The sequence below is a fragment of the Lathyrus oleraceus genome, chromosome 2 (assembly GCF_024323335.1).
Source record: "Lathyrus oleraceus cultivar Zhongwan6 chromosome 2, CAAS_Psat_ZW6_1.0, whole genome shotgun sequence".
Taxonomy (NCBI): domain Eukaryota; kingdom Viridiplantae; phylum Streptophyta; class Magnoliopsida; order Fabales; family Fabaceae; genus Lathyrus; species Lathyrus oleraceus.
Window position 1 is genome coordinate 16,339,469 of NC_066580.1, and position 19,088 is coordinate 16,358,556.

Sequence of the window (19,088 nt, forward strand, 5' to 3'; positions counted from 1 at the left end):
GCAAGCGATTGATCCATACATACCTCTACCGCTGATCACACATGAACAGTGACCAATTTTGCAGCCTACTACAGTGATACAAACAAGGGACATCATGAGAAATGATAAAGCTATTTCACAAGTTTTGCTCAAATAAAAAGGTTTGAGTGACAAGAGTATTACAGGGGAGGATGTTGATCACATAATTGAGAACTATCATAAATTCAACCTTGAAGACATGGTTGATTTTAAAGAGGAAGACATTGTAATGAAAAAGACACGTCAACAAGGTGGATAACATTCTTGAAAAGATGCATCTCTAAAAATTGAAAGTGTTTTTTTTTTTTTACATGATGTCTAAATAATATATAAGATACATTAAATTTTTTTTATAAAATTTATATGACAAAAATCTCTCATGTATGGACATAGATCAAAAACCTAATAAAAAATTATGGATCGATTAAATTCTAATTTTGTTTTTATAAAAATGAATTAACTAATAAATTAGAAAAAATAATTTATAATGGAGATCTCACAATGTTTTTTTTTGTGACCAACACAATATTACATAAGCTAAATTAATAATGCCAAGATTTTTCATTCTTAACTTTTATATATATATATATATATATATATATATATATATATATATATATATATATATATATATATATATATATTACAATTTTAATTTTAAGTTTAAATTTATAATGACCAAGATTTTTCACAATTTTTTAATCTCAATAGCACGGTTTCATGATATGATAGAATAGAATAGAAGCGAATAAGCCATTGCCGTTACAGAAGACGCAGCAGCAACAACAATGGAGGCCTCTATACAGGCCACCGAGTTAAGACCATATTGCCCCTTATGCTGCCGTCTCTCACGTCCCTTCTCTCTCTCACTATCTTCACGCTCTTCTCTCCTTTCCCTAACTCCCCACAGGTTTACCTTTCTCTTCACTCTCTTTCAATTTTACTTTTCAAATTCTTTAATAACTCCAAGTTTTGTATCTTTTCTTCATTGATTGTTTGTATTTTTAGGTCCTTTAATGTGTTGTAGTGTCGCTATAGTCGCTAATTGTAGTATAATTACAAAAAAATTATCAGTGAATGTGTCTTTTGCTAGTCAACATATCTTCAGTTAGTTAGTTTGGTCATTCAATGTGTTTTATCTTCAGTACTTGAAACCAGGGTTTCCGCCATCGGACCACCCACCGTTTATGTTCAGTCCTGAGTGTGAGAGGGTCTGTTAAGTGTCCCACTGGGCCACCTGCTATCAGGTTTACGTCCAGTCCTAGGCGTGAGGAGGTGTGTCACATTGGATAATATATGGTTTGGACATATGTTTATAAGTGGGGATAATTCTCATACTTGCATTCCGTAACGATTGTTTTTCATATGTTTATAAATGGGGGCAATCGTTTTTCATTTTATTGACACCTTTGTTTTCATCGTATGATGTGAACTGCAGAAGAAAAATCAAGGCAATCCAGATTGGTGACAATGGCCTTCGAAATAGTGTGATGCATAGTAATTGTGTCAGAGCAGATTTATGGTGTTCAAAGTTGACATCTGTAGGGTTAAACAAATACGACACTAAGACTCGATATGAACAGAATCTTCGGTACAAGGATCCAGTTTGTGATACATTTATGAAGTTTTCAAATTCATCAACTAGCATGATTGAGGAATTGACAGAAGAGAAAGAGCGGAGTACTTCACATTCTTATGAAATGCAAGTTAGAAAAGTGGGTGTAGCTCCTTGTAATCCTGAACTTTCTACAACTGCTGATAGCATGTTGGTGGAAATGACAGAAGAGGAAGAGAGGAATTCTTTGCATTCCTATGAAACACAAGTTAGGAAGGTGGGTGTGGCTCTTTGTAATCCTGATCTTTCCACAACCGCTACTGAAAGGAAATTGTCTGGTGGTGATAAAAGAGGATGGGCTATGGCAAAAAATAAGTTAGCCGAAGATAGGAAGGAAATGAACATCGCAAACAAATTTGAGACGAAAAGTGATGGCTCTCAAGTATCTAATAGATTAACGTCCGTTAGTCGGATACAAGGTTTTTCTACGAAGGGAGTTAGGAATCTTGTACGACAGAATCATGGTGAACATGTCCAATCTTCAGTTAAATATTCCGTATTAGACAATTTAAAGACGCTTCCAGATTCTGAAACTGTGGTCCATCAGTTTGATGAATCTGCATTGGAAATCAGTCAAGAGAAAATTCCTAGAGTTAATGTTGACGACGTTTTGGAGGAAACTACAAAGGATTCAACTGATGCAACATTTGCTAAAAAGGAAACTACAAAGGATTCAACTGATGCAACATTTGCTAAAAAGGAAAGTACAAAGGATTCAACTGATGCAACATTTGCTAAAAAGGAGCGTTGTCCTGACCAGTTAAAACTTCATGACAGACTCTGTCGTATCTATGAAGATATTCTGGTGGTTGATAATATTCCGCTTGCAGAAGAGGTTGTTAAGATGCTCACAGTAAAGTACCAGCATCTTATTTATGCATGTGATACCGAGGTATAATTATTGACTGTTTTCACATGTGTTATGTATGGATTTTCCATGATCACTACTGTGCATAGCTAGATTTTTTCATCTTGTATGCCAACATATATTATATGCTGATTTCATTCTATTCAAAGGTAGCCAAGATAGATGTCAAACAAGAAACGCCTGTAGATCACGGGGAGATAACTTGCTTCAGCATTTATGGCGGTTCAGAAGCTGATTTTGGAGGTGGAAAATCTTGTATCTGGGTAGATGTTCTTGATGGTGGAGGCCAAGAGATTTTAGAAAAATTTGCTGATTTTTTCAGCAATCCTTCCATCAAGAAGGTGAGCTTTTCTTTCTTCTTCTATCCTATTGCTCACCTCAAAATGCAGTGCCTCTTGTGCCGTCATTCTACGGTTTCTGCTGTATGAATGCTATGACTCTGGATTACAAATAATATTTTAAGTAGCCAAATCACTGGTGCATTTTGTAGGTTTGGCATAATTATAGCTTTGACTGTCATGTTATAGAGAACTACGGATTCAAAGTTTCCGGTTTTCATGCTGATACAATGCACATGGCACGGTTATGGGATTCTTCAAGACAACTAAATGGGGGCTATTCTCTTGAAAAACTATCAGGTGACAAAAAGGTCATGTCAAGGGCTCAGACGAACCATGAAAAGGATTTGATCGGGAAGGTGTCAATGAAAACTATATTTAGTAAGAAAAAGGTGAAAAAAGACGGAACCGAGGGTAAAGCGATTATCTTCACTCCTGTTGAAGATCTACAGAGAGATGAGCGTATACCTTGGATATGTTATTCTGCCTTAGATGCTAAAAGCACTTTGAATCTGTATGAGAGTCTTAAAAGCTATCTTTTAGACATGCCGTGGAAATTTGATGGTATACTAGTTTCTGGGAAAACCATGTATGATTTCTACAATGAATATTGGCGCCCATTTGGGGAGATTCTAGTCCAAATGGAAGCTGAGGGAATGCTAGTTGATCGGTCATATCTTGCAGACATAGAAAAGGTTGCCAAAGTAGAGCAAGAAATAGCTGAAGATAGATTCCGGAAATGGGCGTGTAGGTATTGTCCTGATGCCAAGTATATGAATATCGGAAGCGAAATACAGCTGCGCCAGCTGCTTTTTGGTGGTACTGTGAACAGGTGCATACTTTGTTTTAATAATCGTATGTTCAGACCTATTTATCAAGCAAACTTTCAGATTATTGTAATTTTAATACATATTTGGATATGTTTTATGAAATGTGCTGTTTATAACAAAGTAGATGAAAGATATTGATGGAAGCAATTCATATATACCCACTTGTCTTGTTCAAATTGCAGAAAAAACTCCGCTCTATCACTTCCAACTGAACGAATATTCAAAATTCCCAATGTTGATGGAGTGATTGAAGAAGGCAAGAAGGCTCCTAAAAAATTCCGTGATATGACGGTGAAGAGCCTCGGTTATAACTTGAAGACAGAGATGTACACAGCAAGTGGTTGGCCATCAATTAGTGGTGATGCTTTAAAGGTCCTGGCTGGAAACATTTCTTCTGATTTTGACTTTACTGATGAGGTTTATAACTTGGATCTTGATGATGAACACGGAAATCCTTCTCAAAATCATATTGAGGTTCCAAAAGGTGATAATTCTGCATATGGAACAGCCTTTGCTGCTTTTCCAACAGAGAGAGAAGGGAGAGAAGCTTGCCATGCCATTGCTTCTTTATGTGAAGTCAGTTCAATCAAATCTTTGATTTCAAACTTCATTCTACCCCTGCAGGTATATTTTTAATTGAACGTGTTTTTGGCCTATTTCGTTATGAATTTTTGCTTCTATGTGCCATCACAAATGTAATAAAGTTTTGTTCTAGTATATGTTTTTTTTTTAAACTCTGAAGTTCTCTATACCATGCTCTACGTCAGCTTCATAGTTTCTTTATGTCAGGGACATAATATATCAGGAAAGGATAACCGTGTTCATTGCTCCTTAAATATCAACACGGAGACAGGACGCTTGTCAGCTAGAAGGCCAAATCTGCAGGTATTCTAATTTGTTTGATATACAAGAAATTTTCTCTTGAAGATTTTGATTCGGATATTTCCTTTTAATGGTGGTAGTTGTGAACCTGAAATTTGTTAAGCACTGTTCATTTGATCATTGACCTTCATCTTTGTGCATGAATTAGAATCAACCTGCTTTGGAAAAAGACCGATACAAAATCCGTCAAGCATTCATCGCTGCACCAGGGCATTCTCTTATAGTTGCTGATTATGGACAGGTTAGTAGTTCCTATTGTGTATCTATTTGGAATGTTCTCTAGAAATTTTATTCGGTTAACGGTGTTATGTATTGTTTGTTATAGCTGGAACTTAGGATTCTTGCCCATCTTGCCAACTGTAAGAGCATGATGGATGCTTTTAAAGCCGGTGGAGATTTCCATTCAAGAACTGCTATGAATATGTACCCATATATTCGTGAAGCAGTTGAGAAAAAGGAAGTGCTTCTCGAGTGGGATCCTCAGCCTGGTGAAGATAAACCCCCAGTTCCTCTATTGAAGGTATAGAAGCATGATTTGTTGGTTTAGCATTGCAAACACCTTTTTACATATTTTGTTCATGACTCTATTTGTGTTTCCCCCCTCCATTTTAGGATGCGTTTGGTTCTGAAAGAAGAAAAGCTAAAATGCTTAACTTCTCAATTGCATATGGAAAGACTCCAGTAGGGCTATCTAAGGATTGGAGGGTACAGAGTTCTCTTACGTATTATGAGAGATTTATAATGCTGAAAGTGTCCATGATTTATTATTTCATTGTCGAGAAAAATTCACATGTTTTTTTTCTTTTTTCAGGTTTCTGTGAAAGAGGCTAAGAAAACAGTTGACCTTTGGTACAACGACAGAAAAGAAGTTTTGCAATGGCAAGAAGAGCGTAAAAAAGAAGCTCGTCAATTTTATTGTGTCTACACATTGCTAGGGCGAGCCCGGAAATTCCCCTTGATGGCCCAAGCTAATACCTATCAGAAAGGTCACATTGAGCGTGCTGCTATTAATACTCCAGTGCAGGTCCGTAATTCTTTCGAATAACACAATAACTTGTCCCCTTCCCTATCAGACTATCACTATACTCTTGAGTTTGAGAATCACATTACGGTGAATCTAACATAGAAAACAACAAATGATGAAATAATGTTTTCAAAACCCACTTTGAGGTGTCATATTCCAAAGTTTCTATCAAAGTGATAGTGCTCTAAATAAAATATTGCCGTAATTGTGTTTATCGCCACAATTGCACATTCATGGATATGGATCTTTCTCTATGGATTTCTGATTTGTAAAATGCAACAGGGTAGTGCTGCTGATGTTGCCATGTGTGCCATGATACAGATTTCCAATAATAAAAAGTTGAAGGAGCTTGGATGGAAGTTACTTCTACAGGTAATATCATCCCTCACTAATTTCTTTCTCAACTTTCTTGCTCATATTGGTATTTATAAATTGTGTATCAATTAGTAAAATTTGAACAAATCGCTATTGTTTGCGATATGCTATTTAGTACAAATGTTGTCCAATAGTGGTGGCAGCTCTATAGGCTACAACACTGTTGCACAGAATTTGAGCAAACTGCTATTTTTCACATTCCACAAACTGCGATTGACAACATTGGCAACCATATGCATGGCCAAGATTGGTTTTACTTGAATGTATCTAGTTATCTATTCACAAAGTATTTGAATATGGCAAAGCAGGTTCACGATGAAGTCATATTGGAAGGACCAACAGAGTCGGCTGAGATTGCGAAATCCATAGTTGTTGAGTGCATGTCCAAACCCTTTTATGGCAAGAATATTCTTAAAGTCGATCTCTCTGTTGATGCCAAATGTGCTCAAAATTGGTACTCAGCAAAATAGGTATAACTACATGACTGTTTATAGAGGTTTTGGTTCCACTGATGTTTTGGTAAAATATTAAGCCATATATCATCACTCTAACTTGGGAGGAAGCAAAAGGCAAAAACCGGTGGCTTCGACTTTTTACTGATTTAGGTGGCATGGTTTTTTCATGGTTTGAATTCGTAACTATTTTTCATGCCTTGCATCATGTACCAGTATGGTCTTTTTGTTTGATGCAATTGCAAGTATATAAATATGAGCCCTGTTGAAAACTTTGCAGCACTCTGCTTAGTAACTAGTGAGACTATTTAGGTTACAGTTTTCAGTAGGAATCTATTTCAGGGAGAATTTATGATATTTTGTGTTAGAGATTTTGGAAGAGTTTATTTAAACTCATTTAAGTTACATTTAAAAAAATATATTCTGATATATTTTGATAGATTTAAATATAAAATGTAAAAAGTGTAGGAATGTTTGGAAGGACATGTAGAAAGTGATTACTTGTCTGTATTCCCATTGTCACCGACTCACTGCCGTGGCTGCTTTCTAGCCAAACTAGTATGATCAGTAAATCACCCTCATTTTCTGACTTATTTGGAGAATCCAAACTTATCACAAATGCTCACACCAACTTATATATATAGTACTACTTATTTACTTATAATCCAATTAATTACTTCATTAACTATTATTGATAATAATATTAGTTTTATTATTAAACTATATTTATTTATTATTTTTAAATCTGAGAATTAGAAAATTTTTACTCAAATACCCCACTTTTTAATTTTTTTTTTCCAAAATACATTTTCAAAAAAAAATTTAATCTACCTCAATTTCAAAAAAAATAAAAATACGTAAGGCATAAGGTGTCTTACCAATTGACGCCTACCCTTAAACTTTAAGTGGAGGCGTCAATTGATTGGCTACAACACATGGTGCTGCCAATCCAATTGGTGTCCATATGCTATTTGGAAGAGGAGGCGTCAATTGGTCTGCCGCCTCAGTGTAATGTGAAATTTTTTGGTCATAAATAGATGTGTTGTGTGATTCATTTTTTCACATCTCATTTCGTCATATTGCAAACATGTTTCGTGTTCGCTGTTGCTATGAAAAAGTGATTTATTCGAGAGACAAGCGTCCGATGTTGATGCTCTTCTGGAACATTTGTAGTTTTGATCAACTGAAGAGGGAGCTAGTTCGTTGGTTATATGGAAAATACTATAAGGGAAAAAATTAGAAGTATTGAGAGATTCGATAATATATTTGGTTGGGTGAGAGTAAAAACTAATAAGGATGATAGGGGAATGATGTTTGGACGAGATGAGATCAGTTTGATTGTTGTAATCAATTAGAAATGTTATGTTTTAAGTCTGCTTATGTTGTAGTGATGTTTGTTGTTAATCTTGTTGTAACAAAAAGATAATGATATATAAAAATTCAAGGTTATAAAAATTGAAAGGAGATACGACTGATAAAATGACAAGAGGAAAGTATATAGCTCACCTTCTTGTTGTTAACCGCGTGTGTGCTAGCTTTGATACTTTCCTCTTTCATCACTTTCATACAACATTCACTGAATATTTGACCCAATATTAACATTGCAATCCATCTTTCACCTCTGATTACGAAGGTAGAAGCCAACCTAAAATAAGTTGTTCTGACCAAAGCAGTTATTGATAGATTTTTAATGCCTTTGAATACGCCGTTCATGCATTCCACAAGGTTTGTTGTCATGTGGTCCCATTGACAACCTCTGTCAAATGCCCTTGTCCACTACTCTACTGGTACGTTATCCATCCATCTTCCAATATCTGCATTAGACAATCTAATTTCATCACAATAATGTTGAAATGACGACTGAGTTAGAACATACTCCGCATTCACCATTTTTTTGCGAAAGTTCTTATCTTTGATTGCACGCATGAAGTTTTGTGCGATATGTTTAATGCAATAAACATGGGTAGAAGGATGATCATGTCATCCGTTATCATGGTTATTGTAAGCACTCTCAATTAAAGCATGTATATCTGAAATCAAACAGAGATTGGCTTGTGGAGCAACATGTGTTCTGAGATGTCGAAGGAAGAAACCCCAATGTCATACCCCAAAACTTGCCTGTTAATTGTTATGATAAATTGATTCATGCATGACATTCATTTCACATTTGCATTCATTCATTAGCATACATTCTCATATAAATTATAAATTTTAATTTATTTATTATGTGATACAGATATAAAAAATAATAAATAATTTTGGTCATCTGTATGATATAAATAAATTATATATATATAAATAAAATAGTTTTAATTTAATGATAAATAAAAATATATTTGAATTTTAATTGTATAATTAAAATTTTAAATTAATTTTATTGGTTAAAGCTCATTAAATTATAATAACTATTTTTTATAATTTAGTGACTCATGTTCCATTTATTCATTATTTATAAATAGTATTTATTTAGTAATTCACGTTTTTTACTTAATAAAATTTATTTATAAGAGTAACATTTTTTTAAAAGCCCATAAATTATAAAATAATTTCGGTTGATATAAGTAAGAATAATTTTGATTTTTTTTAAATGATGAAAGTAAAAATAGAAATAGGTTTAAATTTTAATTCAATTATGTAACTAAAATTTAAATTAATTTTTATTTGTTAAAAGTCATTTGAATTATTCATTACTTGTATTTAATAAATATTTAGCAAGGTTAAACCCTAACTCTCCTAAAGTATAGGAAGGGATCCAAATATTTAGCAAGGTTAAACCCTAAAGTATAGGAAGGGATCCAAATATTTAGCAAGGTTAAACCCTAATCCACACCATTATAAATACGTCATATGGCTGCAGCGAGAGGGAGAAGACGAAAAAGAGGAGAGATACAGCAGAAGAAGATACACAAGGCAAGGCAGGAGCAAGAAGATTCACGGGCAGGGAAAAGAGAAGCAACCATAAAGCACTCATAGCCTGAATAAGAACAACACACATACAGTGAGCAAGCTAGAAGAATCAAATCCCCAGTAAGTGTTCATTATGGAATTTGCATCCAGCATGATTACCTTACAATACTCCTTAATTCATGCATGAATAATATTGGTTTAATATATATATTGAGATTATGTATTCATGGTTTGGTGGATGTTGATATTGCTTTATTCAAGTATGCATCTGTTCTTGATATGTCATAGCATGTTGGAGAAATTCTGTTTGCATGATTAAAGAATTATATTTTCCATTTAATTATTATTATATGAGTGTTGTTTCTAGCATGATTATGTTTATTTCACATGCTGTTATTACATAATAATGATGATGATATAATGGTGATAATATAAATCCTTGGTTGTCTTTAACATGTATGTGTAAGGTTTGTTTTATCATTATCACTTGCAGTAAAGAGGACTAATACATGAGTAAAATAATATAAGCTTCTTGATTTTTGCATGACTATTTTTATTATTGCATGATGATTACATATGATCTTATTTTATGTGTGTGGTTTGATATAAGATGAAGTTACAGGTTTGTTGTATTCCCATGAAAGAAACAGCATGAGAAAAAATAAATTAACTTGCCGTAAGAGAGAAAGCTGTAACATGCATGGTGGTGTGTCAAAATGGAAAAATCCATGTAGAATTAATATATATTTTAATGAAGGCGAATAAATAACGAATGGACCAACGTGGCTCGTTGGTAGCCCCCTCTCACTGCAACATATACTATGTTTACTCCCTTTCCACTATAATTAATTCACCACTATTTTTCTATTATTAAAATAAAACTCATTAATTAATTTTCTAATTAATATATTATATTAGTTATTTAAACTAGGATATAATTTAATCTAGTTTATTAATTAAATTTTCATATATCACTTAATTAATTAAAATGGGATATTTTGAATAATAAAAATCTAATTATATTTTTTTCTTTTCTTTTAAAATTTCTATCAATTTAGTCTAAGTTTTCCCATAAATTCATTAAAAAAAAGTTTATATTATTATAGACTAAAAATATTCTTAATTCATTCTTAATTTTTTTTATTTCTTTCCTTTTAGTTTAATTAGGTTTTATTATTTTGTATGCCCTTTTAATTTTGTACTCGTTAATTAAGATTTAGATATTTTATATCCCCTTTTAAATTATGTACCCCCCATCCTGAAGCCATGTAATAGCGTAGTCTTATTTTTCGCACTTTAATTTTTCCGTACTGTGAATATAACTGTCTAGATGTATGCTAATAGGATTGCATGGAAAGATAAATAATCGAACTTAGATAAATTAATTCAAGATAATATATCCGATCCAATCATTTCCACACTTGCACCTCTAGGGTAACCCTCTCTTTGTTGCCTTACGATATTACGGTCATGTCCCGCGAGTGTGGGGATACCCTTAGCAAAGACCCTTTCGATTAAATCATCATCATCCCTAAACAGATAAGTCATAGTCCCTTCGATCAAAAGGTCAATGTCCCTACAAGATAAATCATAGTCCCTCGAACGTTGCCTTCGAATATATGACCTTGTCCCTCGAACGTTGCCTTCGAATATATGACTTTGTCCCTCGATGACCCTTCGTTGTAGCCTACGATTAAATGATGATCGTCCCTTCGAATGCTAAGGTATCCTTACCAATGTTGCCTTCAATGACCAATCGACGACCCCACGATGTCCCTTTACATCCAAAGGATAAGACTACTTACTTCTCAATAGTAAGGTCAGTTTTACCCTCCTAAGGATAGGAAATACCTATAAAGACCTTGGTTAGGTATAACTCTTAAATGCTTGCTCACAACTTAAAATACTTTTCACACCTCACACTTTTCAAAACATCTTTTAGAAAATCATCACTTGGTATTCATTCGCACCAGAATCATCGCCGAGTTATATTTTTCTAAACATCTTTCAAAATCAAACGAGATAAACACTTTGTATACATTCGTACAAGAATCATTACAAAGTTAAACTCTCCTTTCAAAATATTTTCTAAACACACCACATTTCTCAAACACTTTCTCAAACAAGGAAAACATAAGTGAGTTAAGCAATTAAGAGCCCATGGATAACCATGGATACAAAGGGTGCTAACACTTTCCCTTTGTATAATATACCTCCCAAACTCAAAATCTAATCAAGGTCTTTCCTGTTCTTTTCCTCCTTTCCTTATTGGATAAAAGAAAAGTTGGTGGCGACTCTTGCTATCCGCAACATAGCTTTTCAAAGCAAAAACACAAAGTCAGTTCACCGTATCACAGAACTGGCGACTCTGCTGGGGAATCTTATAAAGAGAGGTTACCTTGAAGATAAGATCACTTATGTTTTCGAATTGTTTCTTTGTCTGATTTACTTTTAAGGGATTGTTTGGGTATTCTATGCTTGAGTGAAAGATCCTACACCCGGATCTAGTGTACCTTAGGTAAGTAGCAAGAGATCATCGCGACTGTCTGACGTATACTAGAATGGTTAAAATGATGGCTACGGTTAATGTGACACTTTGGATGTCCTGATGTTCCTCATGTTTACTTGAGGAAAAATTTGGCGTCTGCGTGGTGTCATCAAAGCATTAACCAGACCTTTAGAACCCTAATTGACTCATCCTAGCCATTAGAAAGTAGTGAGATAACTGACTTCAGTTCCGACCGGGTGTAACACCTCAAAATTTGCCCTCCTCTCTTGGGGCTAGCATAACATATTGCATGTCATTTATATGTCATTAGGCATTGCATGGTGCATATCATGTGGTTACATTGTGCAAATCATCCTCCTAAGTCTTGATCAGAAGATGAAGAGTTCATGATGCAAGCTAGGGTTTCATTGGACTGGATCATTAACTGTCTGAGGGTGGTGGTCCAAATTAGGGTTTCATGGTTCTCAAGGAGATTGGTCTACATCTTGGTTGCAATGACACATCATCATCATCATGATTTTGAGATCATCCAAGAAGATTCAAGTGTTTGATCAAGATACCTTGGGATTAGGGTTTTGACCACTGGTCAACCCTAATCATCTGCATTGGGCCAATCAGGGCATGGCAAGGAGATGGGGTCTACAATGGATATGGGGATCATCATGTGATTATATTGAGCTTATGAAGGCTAGGGTTTCATCATTGAGCCATTTCATCAGAGGATTCAGGCTCAGATTGATCAGTGCATTGCCAAGTTCATCTATCAGTTGAAAAAGTCAACTGTGGTCAACTGTGCTTGATTTTATGGATTTGGAGGTGGGAGAGAGTTGGATACACTTCATTCATGTTGAAACAAGTTTCATTTGGCATTTCAAACATCAAGAATGAAGAAAATAAAGTCAGGAGAAAAATTGCCAAAAATAAAAGTGACTTGTAATGGAAATTGCCAAAAATGGAAAGTTTTTCTCCTCAAAATTACATGTCCAAAAATGATTCAAATGAAATTTTGTTCAACATGAAAGTTGTAGATCTTGCTCTCACCTTTCCAAAAAGTCCAAGAACTTGAAATCCTCATGTATGGTTGACAAGTTATGGTCCATTCATTTTCCAAAAATGCCTAAAATCAAAATGGCATAACTTTCACATGGAATGGCCAATTTGGGTGATCTTTTTGTGAGCAAACCCCATTTCACATGTACTTTCATGGTGTATGGTCCAAATTCATCAAAAATGGTCAAGGCAAAAAGTCAAATTTCAAGTGGACTATTTAACATTTTTGGCATGGCATAGTGAAATTGAGAAATACAAGGCCTATGAACATGAGACCAATTCCAACACACTCCAAATGCCAAATAGAACATGTTTGGGCTGTCATGAGCTGTCACATTGCATTATTTGGAAAGGTCATTTTTGCCCTTGCACTTAAAATCTCATTTGTGCTAATCACTTCAAAATTTGCTAATTTGGATTAAACAAAGTGATTAAGGAGATGGTATAAGTTGCTAATTGTAACAGAATTGCTAACAACATTTCATTTTCCAAGAATTGCAACAAACTTTCCCTCCATTTTCTCTCAAATTCTCCAAGAACTTCATCACTTTTTTTCAACATTTCTTCATCAATTCTTCATCATTTTGGACAATTCTTTTTGGATTCATCTTCCACAAACCTCATTGAAGAACTGTTTACTGAAATCGTGGCCAAAAGCTTCAAGATCTTGGACTGTTGGAAGCTTGCACAACAATGGCAAATGGATGAATCTTGCAATTGAAGCATCATCGAGCTAAGCTGATCATTCTAATCAACTTCCATAGCTTGGATCTTCTTCTGTTTTGGTGAATTACACGTGGAAAAGCACAAATCAACCTCTGCCATCTTCAAGAGGTTAGGATTCGAATTCTTCGATTGCTTGAACTATCACATGGCTTTTGTAGATCTTTCAGTGTAGATTAACATGATGCTTGTGGTTTTTAATTTGGTTAAGTATTGGAAGAGAAATCTGGATTTGAACATTTGATGAGCAAACTTAAATTGATCGATTCGCTTTGTGTGTTGAGAGTTAGGAAAAATGCTTTGCATATTCGTCATGTACATGTTAAGACGGTTCTAATGACTATAAGTTTGTGCATTTTGGTTGAGTTTTGTTGTTCTTCAATTTTCTGGAAAACTGGATTGTTCTTGTCCAAGAACACGCATGAACGCATGCTAGATCTTCCTTTCGCGTGGCCAGGTTTGAATTGGTGTTTGGCGCCATCTCTGTCCAATCAGCGCTTGCCAGCGCTTCTATTTGGAACGGCGTCGTTTTGCCTGAGCGTGTTAATATTACAAGTTTGCCATTGTGACATTAATTAAATTATTATTTCATTTCTTTTTCTTAATTTTTATTTCATTTGATCACATGATCTTGTAAAATCCATAGATGATTCATTTTTTATCCAAATTGAGTGAGGTTTTTTTCATGATGCTCCTTGTAATGTGTAGAATTTAATCATGATTTTTGTGATTTTTGTGCACGTGTAAAAAATTAAATTGCTTAGAGATTGATTGAATGTGTCACATTTGTACATGTCTTGCCAAATCTTTCATAAAATGATGATGCTTTCAAAGAAATGGATGAAATTTTTTGCGCATATTCTGGACACTTCGATGGTGATTTTTATGTAGAGTTTGCAATTTTTGGATCCCTGGATGTTGAGATATGAATTTTTGAATAGAGGTGTGACAATTTGTGTCACACCAAGCTTGATGAATTTCATGATTTTATTTGCCTGGCTTAGGGATGTTGAATTGAGCCAATTTTTTGCATGATTGAGCATATGTATGTTGAGATGACATGTGAATTTTTCTGGATTTATTGATGGCATTTCCTATTTGATTGGAATTTTTCCCTCTGTTTGGTCATTTTGTGACATTGTGTGACACATGATTGCATTTGCTTTGTGAAATTCTGGTCATTGATTGAATGAGTGTGAAATTTGACATGTGGATTGTAGACACATTATAGGTCATTGTGGTTTTGATCCCATTCATTTATCATGTATTATCACTGATTTATGATTTTTGAAAGTTGATGCTTGAGTTGATGCCTTGTGTTGGCTTGTTTGAAATTGTCTGAACTTTCTGATTTTCATTGACCTACTTCCTTTTGTCCAATTGAGCTGAAATTTGATGTGCTATTCATTGGATAGGTTTTGTTTAGACTTGAATTTTTGTGGAATTAATTGAATTGTTTTGATAGGGATTTGATTGAGATCTTTCTGTTTGGTCATTTGGAGTTGCAAATTGCATGTTTGATACTATTTTGTGCATGAAATGATAATGGTGATTGGTATGAGCATGGGACCAATTGCATTTGCTTCTAAATTGTTTGAATGTGATTTTGGATAATTCTCACTTGCTGTTTTGATTTTTTCATCTCCTTTGGACCCTAGGCTTGGCCTAGTGGTCTAGTCTCTCATGTTTGGTTTGGATTTTCAGGTTGAGATGCAAAAGCCTTAAGGAGAAAATTGCAAGCTGATTAAATTGAGTTTTGTTTGATGTTGTAAACTAACATTGGTTTTGTGTTGTAGGGTTTGATGCTTGAGTTTGAGCTCATGGCTTGCACTTATGTGCATTAACTTGTGTTGACTGTACAAATTGACTGTTTGACTTTTGCTGTTTACTGTTGGTTTATCTGAGTACTGATGATACTTGATTGATTTCAGGTACATTAAGTTGCTTACAGTTCCTTGAGAACTTGCTTGCTGTTGCTTGGTTTTTAAACCAATTGAGGTAGACTCTCTTGTCTCCATGTAGTCTGGAAGACCTGGCTTGTTATTTAGCCAGGCAACTGTCTGAAGTCCTCCTTAAGAGGCGACGTTTGTGATTGTTTACTTTTGTCCCCAAGCAGGTAAAGACCTCTATGAGGCAATTGGCGGAACCCAAGGGATATGCAATCTATCCCCCGCTATTCTGTTGAGTCGTCCCTCTGCTCACACCACTGTGTTGATGCATTGGGACATTAACCCAAGATCTTGTGCTGTTGCACAGTCGAGTCAGAGTCTTGAGCGTAGAAGGGTCCCTCCATTCTGGACTCACGCTCCTTTGTCTGAAGCTCTCCCTGGACAGGGATAAGAGCTGTGAAGTCTAATCTTCACTCACCTTTCATCTGCTTCACCCTGACTCTCAATGTCAGGGTTAAGAGCGAACACTACCTTGTACAGATGACTTGCCTTGGCAGTCCACCCTTGTTTGAGCCTCACTTGACTGGATATAGTGTGTGCTATGTGAATGTTTGCTTTATTGTGATTGATGCTTGCATGTGTGTTTTGCTTTTCCTGGTTAGGATTAGTTTGCTGTTGAGCAAGTTAGGATAGAAACCATAACATAGGGCAATGATGCATGATAACACTAGGCTCGAGTCCAGCTCCCTAGTAGTGTGTCTCCCCTTGGTTTCTGGTTAGAATTTCTTTCCCTTTCAGGGGAACTACGTCGCCCTGATCCTCATACCAGATGAGGTACGTAGGCAGGAGACCGTGCGAGGTCTCTCCGGGCACCCTTTTCTTTCTTTTTGTGTGTGTGCTTGACGGTTATAGGCTCGAGTTCCCGACTCCCTATTAACTTGTTGGTTGTTGTGTGCTTGGAAGCTGATGTAAGTCCATCGAGTGGCATTCGGGTTCCATTGTGCGTGTGTTTGGTTCGGATGCCGATGTAAGTCCAGTGATTGGCGTTCGGGCTCCACGTTTGCCGTCTTGTGTGTGTTTTGGTTCGGATGCTGATGTAAGTCCAGTGATTGGCATTCAGGCTCCATGTTTGCCTGTGTGTTTGTTTGCTTGTTTGGCGTGTGTGAGCCGAACTACGGCAACTCTGATTCTCGTTCCAGACGAGATACGTAGGCATAGGATGCGATGTCCTAGCGAGCCCTCTTCCTCTTAACCCCACCTGCGTTGTCTTTAGTGTGTGTGTGATGTTTGTTTAGCAACTTTTTCTTTCTTTTAGAGCGTGGATCCCGTCGAGTACGACGGACGTGAGGGGTGCTAATACCTTCCCCTTGCGTAACCGACTCCCGTACCCTTTCTCTTTGGTCGCGAGACCATGCTTTTTCCTAGGTTTACTCTGAGCGTTTCCTTTCCCTCTTTGGGATAAATAACGCACGGTGGCGGCTCTGTGTTGTTTTTATTTTAGCCCGCCGGTTGTTTTTCGCGGATGCGACAGCTGGCGACTCTGCTGGGGAATCACAAGATGTTGACCTGTGCTGGTCCATTTTCCCTAAGCGAGTATCTCCTAGCGCTCTAGGATAGTTTAGGTTGCTTGTGCTGTTATTTATTGCATTTATTATTCTGACCATATATATTTGCATAAATATTTGCATGCATCATACTATCATGTTGTCGTCTTCTGTGCAGGTGGTTCCTCTGTTTTGGGGTGGGTGTTCTGAGTGGGGCGAAAACCCAGGCCCGAGTGTACACCTAGGATTAGTGTGGTCTCATGTTGCCTCCTTCATGTTAGGTCAACATGTGCCTGGCAACGTGATGCACCACAAGCCGGACGAGGTTCATTTGATAGTGCTTTCCTCTGTGGGGTACTCCACTTTGGTTGAGTTACTTCATTTGAGCTGTTGACTCGGGTGACCGATCATTCCCGGATATTTGGTTTAGACGATCTCAGGAGAGCTACAATGGCACACCCGAAAGGGCAAACCCATTGAGTATCTCTGCCCGATTGTCGAGACTATTATCCGCCTTAGGATGACCTGATTAGAATTTACCTGTGAGGGGAGGGTGATTCTTTCAGATGCATGTTTAGATGGTGACTTTGATGATGACTTTTGGTTCCGTTGATCAGGGTCTTATTTATGAGTCGGATTTATGGTCAATTATTTCCGAGACGCCGGAGTGTTGTCCGTATTATTTATCAGTGGGGATCCGTTTATTTCAGGATTCCCCGGGCCGATTCAGAAATGGTTATGGGTATCTGCTCAGAGATTGTTTGGTGATGATGATGATGTATCTGTCTTCCGTTTATTTCAGAACCCTTGAGTTGGATTTGTGGTTACATTTTCCTTCAGATGGTTGTGATCGGTTCAGAGGTCAGGGCTGTGATTCAGGGCAACAGATGACCAGATAACTTGGAGGATGGCACAGTGCATTGCATTTACTCATCAGCATCATTCCCATTTTGCATTCATTGGCATCTAACTCATGTCTATCCATACTCAGGGTACATTCTCGATTGAGATTCTGGTTGAGAGACACCCTGATGTCAGAATGTTATTGTTGAAATATTATCTGTCTCGATGAAACCAGAATCAAAGGACAGAATCTTCCTCATATGGATAGACGTTGCATTCATGCATATTAACCTGTTTGTTGTTTTGCAGATGTCGGGTTCTAACGTGCTTGATTGTTGCAGGAATCATTGCTCGTGCCCGTAGAGTTGTACCTTTGCACTCAACACGTCCGCACAGATATTTCACTCGACGCAATACTCCCAGATTGATGGATCTCCCAAATACCGATATTCTCGAGCTGAAGGATAAGATGAGCGAACTGATTAACATCATGCAAGGGTTTGCAGTTGGTCAGAAAGCATTGGCTGATAAAGTTGAGAAGCTCGAGCGGGCCTCAGCTGCTAATAGTGGTGTGAATCTGGATGGTGTCTCCAACCAGGGGCTGGGTGGACCCAGAGACGGTGGAAAGAGAGCAACTGTGGGTATGGTAAATGATAATGCTGGTGGTTTTGGCACTGCTACAGGGGGTCAACCTGGTCCGATGGGTCCTAATCTGAAGGATAGCCTGTTTCCTCCATTCTTTGGGGTTGACGATGACAGAGAGGAAGACCGAGAGGCTGATCAGTTCTCCATGCACAACGAACCGTTCGGTCAATACGGTGCCCAGCCGCAGAACAAAGAGATACAGTTGCTGGCTGAGAAGATCAGAGCTCTTGAAAGTTATGCCACTCCCGGTGTGGTAAACATGTCCAACATGGGGCTAGTCGAGGGGGTTGTGATCCCACAGAAGTTTAAAGCGCCCTCATTTGACAAGTATAATGGAAGTTCCTGCCCAGAAACTCACCTTCAAGCCTTTGTCCGCAAGATCTCTGCATACACTACAGATCAAAAGCTTTGGATGTACTTCTTCCAAGACAGTCTGTCTGGAGGATCCTTGGAATGGTATACCAAGCTGAAATCTTCTGATATCAAGAGCTGGCAAGATCTTGGCGATGTCTTCTTTAAACAGTATCAGTTCAATGTTGATATGGCTCCGAGTCGTACCCAGCTGCAGGGTATGTC

General features: G+C 36.8%; 1 protein-coding gene across 1 annotated transcript; it reads left to right on the forward strand.

Moving 5' to 3' along the window:
* Positions 1–704: 704 nt before the first annotated feature.
* On the forward strand, positions 705–6,831 carry LOC127117711 (DNA polymerase I B, chloroplastic/mitochondrial). The gene is made up of 12 exons (XM_051047806.1): positions 705–928; positions 1,457–2,525; positions 2,651–2,842; positions 2,992–3,671; positions 3,852–4,293; positions 4,459–4,554; positions 4,700–4,792; positions 4,877–5,071; positions 5,164–5,256; positions 5,363–5,575; positions 5,858–5,947; positions 6,259–6,831. The coding sequence occupies exons 1-12, from the start codon at positions 807–809 to the stop codon at positions 6,418–6,420; spliced, it is 3,447 nt and encodes a 1,148-aa protein (XP_050903763.1). The 5' UTR covers positions 705–806; the 3' UTR covers positions 6,421–6,831.
* The last annotated feature ends 12,257 nt before the right edge of the window (positions 6,832–19,088 follow it).

What these genes read in the sequence shown, in the direction of transcription:
- LOC127117711 (XM_051047806.1), top strand. Translation starts at nt 807, where the DNA reads ATGGAGGCCTCTATACAGGCCACCGAGTTAAGACCATATTGCCCCTTA. An exon ending in TTTATGCATGTGATACCGAG is followed by an intron (nt 2,526 to 2,650) that starts GTATAATTATTG and finishes TTCTATTCAAAG; the next exon opens with GTAGCCAAGATAGATGTCAA. An exon ending in TTTGGTGGTACTGTGAACAG is followed by an intron (nt 3,672 to 3,851) that starts GTGCATACTTTG and finishes TTCAAATTGCAG; the next exon opens with AAAAAACTCCGCTCTATCAC.